Source organism: Homarus americanus, unplaced genomic scaffold, assembly GCF_018991925.1.
Source record: "Homarus americanus isolate GMGI-L3 unplaced genomic scaffold, GMGI_Hamer_2.0 scaffold48354, whole genome shotgun sequence".
Lineage (NCBI taxonomy): Eukaryota > Metazoa > Arthropoda > Malacostraca > Decapoda > Nephropidae > Homarus > Homarus americanus.
In genome coordinates, this window is record NW_024723833.1 from 581,173 (window position 1) to 595,777 (window position 14,605).

Genomic DNA, 14,605 nt, shown 5'->3' on the forward strand with positions numbered 1-14,605 from the left:
GTTTGACTGTGGGTAGTGGGGTGTTGACACGATGTGGCGGACTCCCCAACGCTCCAGGAATCCTGTGAAGTCCCGGCTGGTGAACTGTGGCCCACCGTCCGTCCGCAGACGTACGGGGACGCCCAGGTCACGAAAGAGGTGCCGGAAGTGGCGAATGGTGGCCGTGGACGTCGTGTCTGAGCCACAGATAACCACCACAGGCCAGCCAGAGAGTCGGTCGGCAACGACTAGGAAATGTTTCCCAGCTGTGCTGAAGAAATCAGCCGACACGGACTCGAAGGGCCTGGTGGGTTCGTCGTCGCACAAGAGGGACTCCTGCTGTTGACTGGGCTTCATGATCTGGCAAGGCTCATAGGCACAGACTGTATTGACGATATCCGCGTCAATGCCGGGCCAGTACACAGCCTGCCTTGCGCGGCACTTGGTGGCCTCTGCTCCACGATGGCTGTTGTGTAAGCCAGCCAGAACGCGACGACGGAGAGCTGCAGGGACGACCACACGGGCACCGTACAGGACGAGGTCTCCATCTGCATAGAGGTCCTCACGTATCTTCCAATACAGGCGTAGGGCGTTGTGGAGGTCAAAACGGTCGTGAGGGAACCCAGTCCTGAGTGTAGGAGGGGTCGTCGCGTGCCGCGGTCCGTAGTTCCTCAAGGGCCAGATCACTGTCGGGTGGCGACACTGAGGCCTGGGTGCTGGCGAGGTACTGTACGGCCTGCAAAGTGACGATGTTGCTGACGGAGAAACCGGCCTCGGTGCTGAGCATCTCGTCTTCAGGTGTCGGGCGGCTGACTGGGGAGCGGGAGAGGGCATCCGGGATGCACAACTCCTTACCTGCACGCCAAGCTGCGGTGAAGACGAAGGCCAAAATCTTCTCCTTCAGGCGCTGGAGGCGGGGATTCTCGATGGCGTCCAGCGAATAGTGGTTAAGAATGGGGACCAAGGGCCTGTGGTCTGTGATGAGGTCGAAGTGCTGTAGGCCAATCAAGTAAAATTTGCACTTCGATAAGGCCCATACCACTGCCAGCAGCTCCAGCTCGATGGTAGCGTAGCGAGACTCAGCATCGGTGAGGAAGCGAGAGCCACACTGTATGAGCCGGTACTTTCCTCCACCGTGATCCTGGAGAAGGGCGTAACCAACCCCGTACAGGCGCGAGGCATCTGTCTGGAGGACGGTGGGGAGCGCTGGGTCGAAAGTAGTGAGGATAGGTGGACTTGACAGGGTCTCCTTCACCTTATGAAAGGCGAGGTCGTGGTCAGGGGTCCACGTGAAAGTCCTCTTGGGGCTCATCAGGGGGCAGAGAGGCCCGGCAGCGGCGGAGACGTCAGGAGAAAATTCTGCCAGCTGGTTCACCAGGTCCATGAAAGACCTGAGATCCGTAAGGTTGGCAGGTTTGGCAAAGTCCGCTATGGCGCGAACTTTCTCCGGGTCCGCAGCAATGCCATCCCTTGAGAGTCGGAAGCCGCACAAAGACACTGCAGGTGCGGCCAAGACAAACTTCTCGGCATTCAGAGTGATGCCGTGCGTCCTACACCTGGTCAGTAGCTCGTCGATGAGGCGAAGATGCGTCAGGTAGTCCTCATCGTAGAGGAGGACGTCATCCACTACCTTCACGCAGTTGGTCACGCCTTGAAGTGCCATGTCACCACAGAGACAGAAGGCGTCCCCCGTAGCAGCGAATCCCATAGGGCTACGGCAGTAGCGGAAGCGTCCGTAAGGCGTGATGAAAGTGGTCAGTGGCTGATTCTCCTTCTTCAGTGGGATCTGCCAGTAACCGCAGAGGGCGTCCATTGTCGAGAAGTGCCGTACCCTCGGGTCCACACTCCGTATAGCTGCAAAAGGTGTGGGTGAAGGGTGGGCGGGACGGGACACCTGGCTGTTAAGTTTAGACAAGTCGGTAGTAATCCGCACTCCACCGTTAGTCTTAGCCACAGCGACTAGAGGGTGGCACCAAGGGGACGGGTCGTCACCAATGGGTACGATGACACTCTGGGCCACCATGGAATCCAGTTCCTTCTTGACTGAATCCCTGAAGGTGAGAGGGATCAACCGGGGAGTGTGTATGGCAAACGGCTGCGCATCTTCCCGCAGGTGTAACCTCATAGGTGGACCCGCCATAGCCTTCAGTGGCGCGGCGTAGGGCCTCCTTCGTCACCAGCACATCCGAGTACTCTTTCAGGAAGTAGGCCCTTGCGGCTGAAGGAGACGTCTCGCTGTGAAGAGGAAGCAGCCATGACTTGGGTGGAGGCGGGGCGGGAGTGGACGCGGGTTCTGGGCAGCTCTGTGTGGCAGCGCCAGGCGCGTCGCTCGTTGACTCACGCACCCTGCTGGCGGTGTACCGAGCAGCTGGGATCTGCTCAGGAAAGTCTCTGTGCACCACGCCTAACTCCTTGCAGTGCTCCCACGACAACAAAGGTATAGCAAGAGAAGGCTGCATGTCCATCCATCCGTGACACGACCTGTCGCCATAGGTAATCTCCGCTTGAAAGGAGCCCACAGCGTCTGGCATCTGGGAACCGTCCGCATTGTAGTACTGCAGCTGCAGCGGTGGTCCCAGGTCGCGTTTGGTGAGGCCCAGTTTCTGGAGGTGCTTCAGGCCGGTGTCCGGTATCACCTCGATGTGACCTGACACATCACCGTGTGTGACGGCGACGCGGATGGTAGGGGAAGGGGTAGCCCTGGGGCGTGTGGTCGATTTCACCCTCCTGATGTGACTCAGCTGCTGCTTGGGGCTGCGTGGGCCATTTGAAGGGGGCTGCATGCGAACCACCCCGAGGGAAGTGCGCTGCTTTCCTCCTCATCTCGGGCTTTTGGGCTTGGGTTGGCGGCAGCACTTGTCGTAGTGTCCATAGCGACCGCAGGCCTGACACTTGTGGCCTCGTGCACGGCACCTGTCTGTGTTAGACCAGTGGCCCTTACGGTCACATCCACGACACAGTGCGTCGGTGGCCGGGCATTTCTTGGGGCTGTGCTGCTTTCCACAGCTGCCACAGGAAGCACTAAGCGGAAGCGTGGAAGAACGTGCGGCAGCCTTCACGTTGTTGGCTGCCTTCTTACCCTTCTCGAACTGTGAGATAGCTCTCACAGCAGGTGGGGCCCGTAAGGCAGAGGTGGCGGACTTGGTGGCCTCGTACGACCGACATTCAGTCACTACCACCTGGAGTGTGGAGGAAGCGTCCAGGGGAATGAGTCGCTGCACCAACTCTTCTTGCCTGACACCTGTCAAAATCCCGTGCTTGATCCAGGCTTCCTCACATTCCTGGCTGTGCGCCTTGCAGACGTCGATCTCCTCCGACAAACTCTTCAAACGTACAAAAAAGTCGTCAAAGGATTCATTCTCCGCCTTGCAGCTGGTGAAGGCACGGCGACGCAAAGCCTTGTTATTCCGACCTTTAACGTGCTCCTGTAAAAGGTCGAGCACATCCGTCACTGAAGACAGAATTGGGAGGCACTTGCAACGTGTGCTCCAAAACTCTCTGGGTCTCCGGTCTCCAACGACAAACACATCCGCAGTTGGATGAGCTGTTTGTTTGGAGGCATGCTATCAAGGTCCACCATCGTGGAGTAATCTATCCACCGCCGCCTCCACTCACGAAAAAGCTGAAACGTGACGTCTGGTGAGAGGGCGGGTGGGGGTTGAACAGATGCCTTGGGAGCTGTTGGAGTAGCAAGAGTGCCTGGAGGACGCTGGTGTGGTGGAGGAGGGAGGGTACTGGCGCCCTGGTGCGCGATACCTGCAAGTGAGGGAGGGTGGGTTAGCTCCAGGGTCACCAATAGTGCCTCAAAATGCGCCTTTTCCTCCTCTCTTCGTATCTCCTCCCTCTGAAATTCCATCTCTCTGCGTCTCTTGTCCCTGTCGTCCATCCACCTCAGAATTGTGGCAATGTCTGTCGCTGGAGGTGAAGGATGAGAGTCTGCACCCGGTGGAGGGGATGGTGGAGGGGAGTCGTGAATCGGCTGCTTGTCCAATTAACCAGTCCGTTCACATATATTTATATTTGGGTTTTAAGTAACGAAACCCAAACGGTAGTTCCTTTGTTTTATTATAAAAGGTTGTATATAATTCCTGAGTGTAGATCAACCGTAAGTCTCACTGTCTAGGAGTGAATGAGAAAGGGACGGCGTTTATGTATAATAAACGTTAGGTCACGTCCTTACGATATAAGTTGAGGTGAGCTACTGACTGTGACGACCTCGCAGTGCGGGTTTACAGAAATGCTGAGCTATGGGTCTCGCCCTCTTGGGAGAGTTGCCCGCTCACGTGTTCAACTCATGTCTTACTCATAGACAGTGGAAAGTTACAGGGGGTGAATCTGAATATAATCTCAGATGTATTGACCCATTTATATAATATGTTCTGTTGATGAGACAGGGGCCTATTACAGTCGTGTCTCTCATCTTGACGTTGTCCCTTCATACCGCCCATCTTAGTATGCTTGAACTGCGCTGTTTAGTATATAAAGTGGTGCCTCATCAGCTCGAACCACATATATATGACATAAACAGTGTGCGTGCGTGTGTGTGTGTGTCTGAGACAGCAGATGCGGGTGGCCTTGGTGGCTGGAGCCGCTGCGGAGGCGAGAACGTTAGTGTCTCCCTGGATGTCACACGAGAAGGGTGTACGCCTGCGTACTCCGTGGGTACCACAAAAAGAGGCCAATGCTCAACTCTCAGCTCTAAACACACTAATACACTGACACTAATACTGCCACCGTCACTAAAACGCACTGTGACGGCGCAACACTGCACGTCGCGGGGAAACACAATGCAACACAACACAACAGAGTCGACACGCACATCGCCAGCTAACTGTCCATTGTTCACACACTTGTAAGTCCGCAAATCCTACTCATTGCGCCATGAAGGTTCCAAGTCTTCCCTGAAGAAGGCAGTGATGGGTAGGGAAACACCGGGTAACACTGAAGTCCATTTATTAACGGAAAGGAGAAATACAAGTGGTGACTAGCGTGTGCCTTGCACGACCCACAGAGTCAGACTGAGACTGCCTTGCCATATGGCAGCCTCGGGGCAATGTTGCCACGTAACACGTGCAGTGTTGCCATGTAATTACATATATAAATGCTACTCGGCACAGTAGCTTATTTACAAGGTTGCTACTCGGCACAGTAGCATAGATACACAACCTACAAACTCTGAGAGATAATTTTCTGTTCCCACATGTTCGAGACCCCTACACATTACAGAGGGGAGCAAACACCCAAGCCACTAGACCTCATCATAACAAACGAGGAGGGTATGGTGGTCAACTGGAACACCTTGCTCCAGTTGGCACCAGTCACCATATAGTGTTGTCATTCAGATTTAACTGTTACCTAGTTCAAGATAAGGCCAGGCCAAGGTGCAAATATTACAAGGGAAATTACAATGGGATGAGGGGTATCAACTGGCCTGACTCATTAAGGGATAAGAACGCAGACACTATGCTGAATATCATAACTAGTAAAGTGACCCATTTGATCGATAAATATATACCCAAGACCAAACCCAGTGCCTCTAGGAATACGAAAGGATCCCTACACATGAACCATGCGGCGGTCGACAGAGTTAAGAAGAAAATCCAGAAATTCAAGACGTGGGTTGGGTCAAACGATGAGCAGGACAGGAGGATGTATGCTCGAGCCAGGAACCAAGCAAAGTCAGAGTGTAGAAGAGCTGAAAAGGAGTTCCAGAGGCTGGTTGCAAGCGAGGTCAAGTTAAACCCAAAGGTGTTTTGCCGCTACGCAAAGTCGAAATTAAAAACGCGAGTAGGAGTATCAAACCTGAGGCTTGAAGATGGTAGTTACGCAGATTCTGACTAGGATAAAGCTGAGGCATTGAACAGCTTCTTTTCCTCGGTGTTCACAAGAGAGGATGCGATTAACCTTCCTGCGTTTAAGGACAGACAGTTCGACACAGCACTGACCCACATTGTGTTCACAGAAGAGGGTATTAGAAATAAACTGTCAAAGCTAAAGGTTCATAAGAGTTCCAGCCCTGACATGGTGCATCCCAGAGTGCTAAGAGAGTTGTGCAACGAGCTTGCCGAGCCCCTGAAGATCCTGTTTTGTAAATGTCTGGATGAACAAATGGTCCCCAGTGAATGGAAAGTGGCTTATGTGAGTCCTATCTTCAAGAAAGGCGATCGTCACTCCATGAACAACCGGTGACCCTGACCAGCATAATATGTAAAGTACTTGAGAGTATTATCAGAGATGCCGCGATGGAACATCTACTTCAAAACAACCTTGCAAAGGATTGCCAACACGGTTTTATGCCGGGACGCTCCTGCTTAACACAATTGCTCAAGGTATTGGATATTTGGGCCCAAATTCTGGAACAGGGTGGTAATATCAGCAATATTTACAAAGATATTGCCAAGGCTTTGGACAGTGTACCCCACGAAAGGCTGAAAATCAAACTGGACGGGTACGGAATCCGGGAAAATGTCCTAGCGTGGATAGAAGACTTTCTACATGACCGACAGCAGTGTGTGTGGTAATTAATGGCATGAAATCATCATTCGCACCTGTCACAAGTGGGGTACCACAAGGCAGTGTATTGGGCCCGCTGTTGTTTGTTTGTTTCATAAATGACATGCCTGACGTTGTACACTCCTCCATACAAATGTTTGCTGTTGACGCCAAGTTATTTCGGGAAATCAAGAACCAAGTGGACTGTGAAGAGCTGCAGAAGGACCTCTGTGGGCTCCAAGAATGGTCGAAGAAATGGCTGTTGAGATTCAATGTCACAAAGTGTAAGAGGATGCACCTGGGGCGTACCAATGGGAAGGATGCGTATCATATGTCCCAACGGGATGAAGAAACTGCTCTATTTGAGACTGAATGTGAGAAGGACCTAGGTGTGTATGTTGACAATGAGCTGAAGTTCTCGGGCCATTGCAAGAAGGTAAATCAGGCAAATAAATTATTGGGTCTTATAAGAAGGTTCGTCCAGATATCTAGACGGTCCGTCCCTCGTAACGATCTTTAGGAATGAAGTGCTTCCCCATCTGGAGTACTGTCACCCCGCCTGGTCCCCGAGATATACTAGGAACTGTCAGTTGGTTGAAAATGTTCTAAGGAGGGCCACCAGACTGGTGCCTGCACTTCGGCACCTCAGCTACCCTGAGAGATTGGAGCACCTGAACTTGCCTAGCTTATACTACAGACGGGCAAGAGGTGACCTAATTGAGGTGTATAAGCATCTCAAGGGGCACTATTCAGTCAAGTGTCCTTACTTAGAGCTGGCGGACGCTCGCCCCACAAGGGGTCACAGCTCAAGATTGAAGAAACCACAATTCCAGAAAACTGTGAGGGCAAACTTTTTCGGAGTGAGAGTTGTGAACTCTTGGAACAATCTACAAGACTTGACCAATACTAGAGCAGGTTCAGGTACATTCAGGAGCCGGTGCATGCCCAGTACTTGCCAACAGTGCATAACAGAGACGTGACCAATCGCCCAAGCGGCTAACGAGCCGATCATTTGCTGAAGAGGATAAAAGAAAAGGAAAAGTAACAGAGACGTGACCGATCACCCAAGCGGCTAACGAGCCGATGAGTGGTGAAGCTGGATAAAAGTATTTCTGGTAACTTGTCTTAATATAGAAGGTGGCTGAATAAAATTATCCCTAAATGTTTTACCTACCCCCAGGTGTTAGCAGTTACTGAAGAAATACTGGAAGCACTTCCTTGAAAATTCTATTTACAGTATTGGTTGCTTAACACATACACTCAACCTTTTTTGGTTGAGGTCTACTCATTTTGCATATTTTTAAATACATTTTTTTGGTATTCTATAGTGGACCTGATAATTATATTTACTTAAAGTACAGTTGAGATTCTACATTGTTTCAGCCTACTTAACAAAATTTTATTTTAGAATCATATTCATTGACAACATTGAAGATAATGTTTATCTAATATGCTGTAATGCCTTCAGCCAATATCATTTGTCAGTCCTACCTCACCTTTTAGAATCCTTCTTGTCATCTCCAGATTTATGTGCTACGAGACTCAGATCTGTTGCGTTTTGTGTTTGGCATCACACCAGGGGAGGTTCGTCGTCAGCTTGGCACCTTCAGGAAGGATGTGGAGAACGTCCTGCCTGTTGCCGCCTCCCTCAACATCTATGATACTGCTTACTACTCTGATGCTGATGGTGCCATTGATTTCTCCAGCACTGGGTGAGGTCACGGGAAGTAGTATTTTAAGTTTTCTTGTTCGGTGATTAGTGTTCCTTGGTCCTCTCCTATGGTCTTAAGAGGGACATGATATTAATACAGTACTGTATAAGAATAGACTGATGTGATTTTTCCTGTAAATATTATGGGTATTTAGACAAAGTGATGGAATAATGGTTAATATAAGAATTTTGGGATATGATGGTTATCAAATAATTATAATTTTGAATAAATAAGGACTGTGTTAGTCCCATTTTCAAATAATATTTTGAAAATTTGCATATCTAATTATTTTTTATGTTCCAGTGAAAAGTAAGGATTGATTAAGATTGTACTTTACTGTAGTTCACAATATTAGTCATTGAAATTTAACTACAGTGGTCCCTCGGTTAACGAGCACAATGCGTTCCAGAAGGTTGCTCGTTAACCGAAAAATTCGTTAACCGAAACCATTGTTTCAATGGGTTTTTGGGTAATTGGTTCTAGCTCACCGAAAATTACATACTAACTAAAAATAAATGCAGTAAGGTACATTTACTTTGACGTGTGCATGTAGAAGGCTCCTGGTTGATGATGTTGATAGGAATTAGAATGGGGGTGGAGGAGAAGGGAGAAGAGAAGGCAGTGGGGTTGGAAGAGAAGTCACCCCATGCTGCCATTTCACCCATAAAATTTTAGTTCACTTGGTATAATTCAAGATTATTTTCTTTAAATCAACACTGCATTGCGCTATATATTATCAATGTGTAAAATATATTTTGAAATGACCAATAATTTGACTGGAAGCAGAGAAAAAAGCATTTATGTTGAAGTCTCAAACAAGATGTTCCTTCCTCTGAACTGGTAAACAAACTGACGCCAAGCTTGGTGTGTTGAGTGGCTGTTGGGCGCGCAAATAACTAGTTTCCTGTACTTCAATTATGTTCAATAATTGTTAAAATGACTAAAAAATTTAATATAAAACTTTTAAAATTATTGAATAGTACAACCTTCTTGATATTTACTAAAATGGTAAGGAATTTTAGCCCTAAAACCGATTACTGTATTGGCGGACTAATACTACAGCTGGTGGGCAGCCAAATGCAGGCGAAAACACGTTGGGAAAAATTCATAAGGAATTCATTAACCGAGGGTTTGCTCGTTAACTGAAGTGAAGAATCTTATGGAAGGTAATTCGTTAACTGAGGGATCACTGTAAACTAAATATTAAAATAAATGTAATAGTTTTATTACAGATGACAGTGTTATCCCTGAATGTCTAGATTCATCGCTAGATGTTGTACAAAACTTCTCTTTTTGTTGTAATCTCTTCAAGATGATTAAGTACTGCACTGTATAGCTTTTCATGTAACTTGTTAGAAACTTGACATGATGGATCAGTTTTATTGCTATTTCTCTCATATTAACATTCCTTTTAAACTTCATATGAACTTTCTCATGTAGGCTATGGCAAGATGTCATTTTCCTCAGACAACTTAATTATTTAGCAAAACATATTCAGCATGTAGTATACTTCACCTATTTTTGTTTTGTTTTGTTTATTTCTATGATGCCAGTCAATGACTCAAAATTAGGCTAAAAGATCTAAAGATCGACAAATGTACATGTACCCCGGTTGGGGCGCGCAACCGCCCGGGTTACATAACGGACCCGGGGTACACGTATATTTGTCGATTTTAAATAAATTTGTCAAACTTCCATGGCCGCATGTATTTAATGCGTGTGTCAGCCATACCTATATGAGGTAAGGGTGAACGGGTTCTCCACCCGGGGTACACGTTCATAGACTAAAGAAATTGCAGTCTGATGTGGTAATCGAAATCGTAGTCATACTTTTTATGTTAAATCCACTCTATCTGTATTTTTCTGGTTGAATAAACTTTTTGTATATCAATATCAATTCAACATGCAGAATGCAAATTTTTTTTTATGTCATTGGGTTACTGGTTAGTGCTCATAAGTAGTTGAGTCTTAATTGGTGTATTGTGGGTAGGTCGTGCTTCCAGCTGGTGGGCCGCAACATGCATGACACCAAAGTATTGCTCGACGCTTCCCAAAATACAAAGTTGGAGAGGGTGTTTGACAGGTACACTGTCAAGAAGGTTGAGGTAGGTTGTCTGTGTATGTTGTAATTACGTATACGGTACTGTACTGTAATAAATTGTAGCGTCACATGATATTATTTAACTTACTCACTGCTCAAATGCTTAAGAATAAAACAATTCTAGTTATAATGTAAAATTTTTATGCTCTTTATATAAGCAACTTTTACATAATGATTAAGTACAGATGTAATGTTGAAATATATATAAATAGAAACTATGTAGCAAATTCATGAGTACAGTAATGTACTACAGGGTAGTTGTAGTATTTGTACTATGATGTGCATCAAACATGGTTATCTCTGTCACAGCGTTGTGTGCCTCGTCGAGAGTCTCGCCAGGCTGACTGGGTGGAAGTTTGGGTGCTGGTGATTGCTGCCTTCATTGGTGTTGGGGGTACGGTGGCTGCCATCTCTGTCTGCTGTCTCTACAATCACTACCGACGGCGATTGAAACGCTACCAGCAGCACCTCAGACTGTTGGAAAGTCCTCCCTCAGTTACCCAAGTGCTTCCTCCAGGCTCCATCGTCATGCTGCCCCCAGGGCCACCACCACCTGGTCCCCCACACCCCAATGGTGCTATGCCTCCTGCATCACTCCTAAGCTCAGAGCCTCCCAGAGCATACGAATGGCAGGAGCGAGGTCTCCCTCTTGACACTGTCTCCTACAGGAGTGCTCAGCGATAGGTCCACACATCAAAGAGACTCCTCCATATGTGAAAATGAATGAGCAACAATCCACTGTACAGTGTCCATAAAAAATGTTGATCCAGGTTATGCAATAAGAGGCACTTTTATGCTAAAATTAAAGCCAGATTACAGCCAGCTGAGTTGAATTACTGGTAGGTACAAAAAATTTTGTCTGCCAACTCATTAGTGTCTTGAACCTCTGTGCATGAGATTCCTGCATGACCAGTATATTTAAATGTACATTTACTGTATTCTGGGGTGGTTGCATCAGTTTCTGCCACATTCTGATAAAACAAAAAATTTTACCCCATATTTTTCCTCTTAGAACAGTCACCAAGGGTAACAAGGAATGGCTCACATCCTTGCCCTGTTGGATGAAAAAGTTCCTCTGAATGAAATGTGTGGTTCACAGTTTTCCTGCTAATTCTGTTCCACCTCAAAAATCATCTCCTGGGAGACCAAAAAAGACCTCCAAGGCCACTAACATGCTCATCAGATGAAAAGTGATGAAGAATCTGACAATCAACCAATTTTTAAGTACTGAGGATACTTATTTGTATCCTGAAAGTGACCCTCCGATCCGTAATCCAATTTTTTTTAAACCAAACATTCATGTTACTTTTAAATAATTGGACGATTGTTATTGGAACATTCGGGCGAGGCCTTCAGGTGCCTACCTTCACCCAAATAATTTTTCAACTTGTTATATATGAATAGAAAAAGTCTGTGAAATACAGTTTAACAAGAAAGAAGTTAAACGTCTAAATTACCATTTCCGAAGGAAATCTACATATTTTTAAGACACTGCCTTGTACCCACTTGATGTTTACCTTCAACCCCAAAGACCTCTCATGACTCATGTCATTCATCACACTTGAAAATTTATCAAGCATTACATTCCTAGAATCATCCTCTTGTGTCCCCAAGTATGGTAGTAAGTACTGTATGGCACTTTTGTTGGTAATAGATGTAATGTTATTTTCGGTTTGGCTATATATTACAGTATACAGTACCGTCTAGGAAAGGTCCAAGATGAGGCAAATGTGTTTGGGTATCTTATGAACTTGTTTTATGGCAAAATATTTGGGTAATTGTAATGTTTACTGTTTTTTTCTTTTCTTTTCTCTTGTTTAGGAAAAAACCAAACAATTATGTCCATTACAGTACAGTGAACCCTCACTTTACGCGGTTAATTGAACCCACGGCGGCCCGCGTAAAGTGAGAAATGCGTAAAGTGAACAACATAACATATGGGATTAATTGAAATAGAGACCGGGCCGACCCCCAAACTCCACTTTTTCCCGACACAATACGTACGTTTTACTAAAAATAACATCTTAACTTTATGATGGTATTCACCCACACATAATATAGAAGGGAACAATCAATAAGAGAATAATAAACTGAAGGTTAGGTTAGAAAAAAACAAGGTTGGGGTTAACACTTATGTTAGTAGAAGAGATGGGTCGGCGTAGGGGAATGGAGGCTGGTTCCGAGGCAGAGGGCAGGCTACTGGCACTCAGGTGAGTCTTCATCGGTGTCATCCACACTTACTAGTGCCTCCCTGACAAATCCCTCAAAGTCATCATCACTGTCTCTGCCTCTGTCACTATCACTGGCTTGGGCTGGCTGTGGTGGGTTGCGGGCGAAGAACTCTGTTATGCTGTGCTGACGGCTGGTGTTTATGTTGTCGTGATAAACCTTGATGTAGGGCTCCATAGTCTGCAACAGCTGGGTAGTGAACATTTCATACCTGTTTGTGTCAGGGTCGTCGGACTTAGTAGAAGAATTTGAAGTAGCAAAACGCCTGGACAAACTAAAATTTAAACGCTCTACCACCCCCATTGACTTACCAATGAAACTCTTCAAGGAGTTCTCCCCGGAGCTTGCTAAACCCCTATGCTCCACCATCAATGCTTCTCTCAGTCAAGCCAGATGCCCAGCTGACTGGAAGACCTCTTATGTATCACCAGTGCCCAAGTCAACCAGCCCACAATCCTTAAATCAGCTACGACCTATTGCAATCACCCCAATACCCAGCCTAATCTGTGAAAGTTTTGTGTTCGACTGGGCTTATGCTGATATTGCAGGAGTCGTAGACCCTCAGCAATTTGGCAATACGAAAACTTCCTCCACCACTCACTGTCTTGTTAGCTTTCTCGATTACATATACCACCATCTCGAGAAACGAAAAACGTCTGTAGCTGTTGCCTCCATTGATTTCACTAAGGCATTCGACTTAGTCGACCACAATATAATCATCAACAAAGCTATTGACCTCGGGCTTCAGAAAAGTCGTATACCATGGCTTACAGACTTCCTCAGTGACCGACGCCAAGCTTCCGAGGGGCTGTCTCCACCTTTCAGTCACTCACCTGTGGCGTCCCCCAAGGCACCAAGATGGGACCACTCTGCTTCCTTATGCTCATCAATGATGCCCTAAGAGAAACCCCTGCTCGCTGGAAATATGTCGACGACTCCACCATTGGGATCAGCGTCAACAATTCTGCTCCCGACTATACCGCCCTTCAGGATTTATTGAACAGTCTCCAAAACTGGGCCACCAACAACCATGTCACCATCAACCATACCAAGACCATGGTTATGCACATCAACCTCTCCTCCGACATTGTCCCACCTCCTTCCATTACTTTAGGTCCGAACACAATCCAGGTTGTAGATTCCACGAAGCTCCTCGGCGTCACCATAGACAACAAACTAAATTGGAAACCACACGTCAGTGAAGTTGTCGAATCCTCCAGTTTCCGTCTCCACCTCCTCCTCCGACTCAAGTCCCTCGGAGTTCCTGCACCCGAGCTCCTCGGTGTTTACACAACATTCATACTTCCCAAGCTCACCTATGCCTCCCCTACCTGGTCTTCCTCCCTAAATGCCACACAACATAAACACCTAGAAAAAGTGCAAAAGAGGGCATGCAAGATTATTCTCTCCCCTTCCTACTCCACATATCAAGAAGCGCTCAACACACTGACCCTTTCGACTCTCACTGACCATCACCACGACCTCATCAGCAAATTTGGTAAGAAGCTTCTACACCATCCTCGACACCGGCTCCTACTACCACCTGAGATCCCTTGCCCGAGAATTGCTGTTCGACACCACAACCGCATCCAGCCCATACGTGCACGAACTGATCGCTATAAGAACAGCCCAGTCCCAACCATTGTAAAAATTATCAATAACTTGTAATAAACCAGTGTATTCACTCTCAGTAAATACTACTTCTTGCACTGTCACTATGCTGAAATGCACTGTAGTTTGAGCTTTTCCCCATCTAGTTATTATATCTTATTTGTATCACTTATGTTACTTGTATATTATTTGTAATTCGAAACCCATTCCCCAAATATGTAACTGTATATTTTCAACCTTCTGGCTGCCAAGCTCTTTCAATAAACCGTTAATTATTATTATTATTATTAAAGGAGGAGCTTGACTTTCTCGATACACTCGATGGCACCCCTTACTTTACTATGGGATAAGCGGCGTTCTTCTTGGGATGACGCACCACCTGCCTCTTTACTGACGTCATCATCATCTACCATCTCGTCGGTAGTCACATCAGGATCCCTTATCACCTCCAGGATGTCGTCGTTGGTGGTCTCGGAGAAGT

General features: G+C 46.8%; 1 protein-coding gene across 1 annotated transcript in view; it reads left to right on the forward strand.

The window, feature by feature from the left end:
• LOC121863713 (cadherin-23-like) overlaps positions 1–12,225 on the forward strand; it is a 90,469-nt gene extending 78,244 nt beyond the window's left edge. The window contains exons 33-35 of the mRNA XM_042362454.1: positions 7,996–8,183; positions 10,174–10,288; positions 10,594–12,225. Of these exons, the coding sequence (XP_042218388.1) occupies positions 7,996–8,183; positions 10,174–10,288; positions 10,594–10,968 (678 nt within the window). The 3' untranslated portion in view covers positions 10,969–12,225. The remainder of the gene's footprint in view (positions 1–7,995; positions 8,184–10,173; positions 10,289–10,593) is intronic.
• Positions 12,226–14,605: the final 2,380 nt, after the last annotated feature.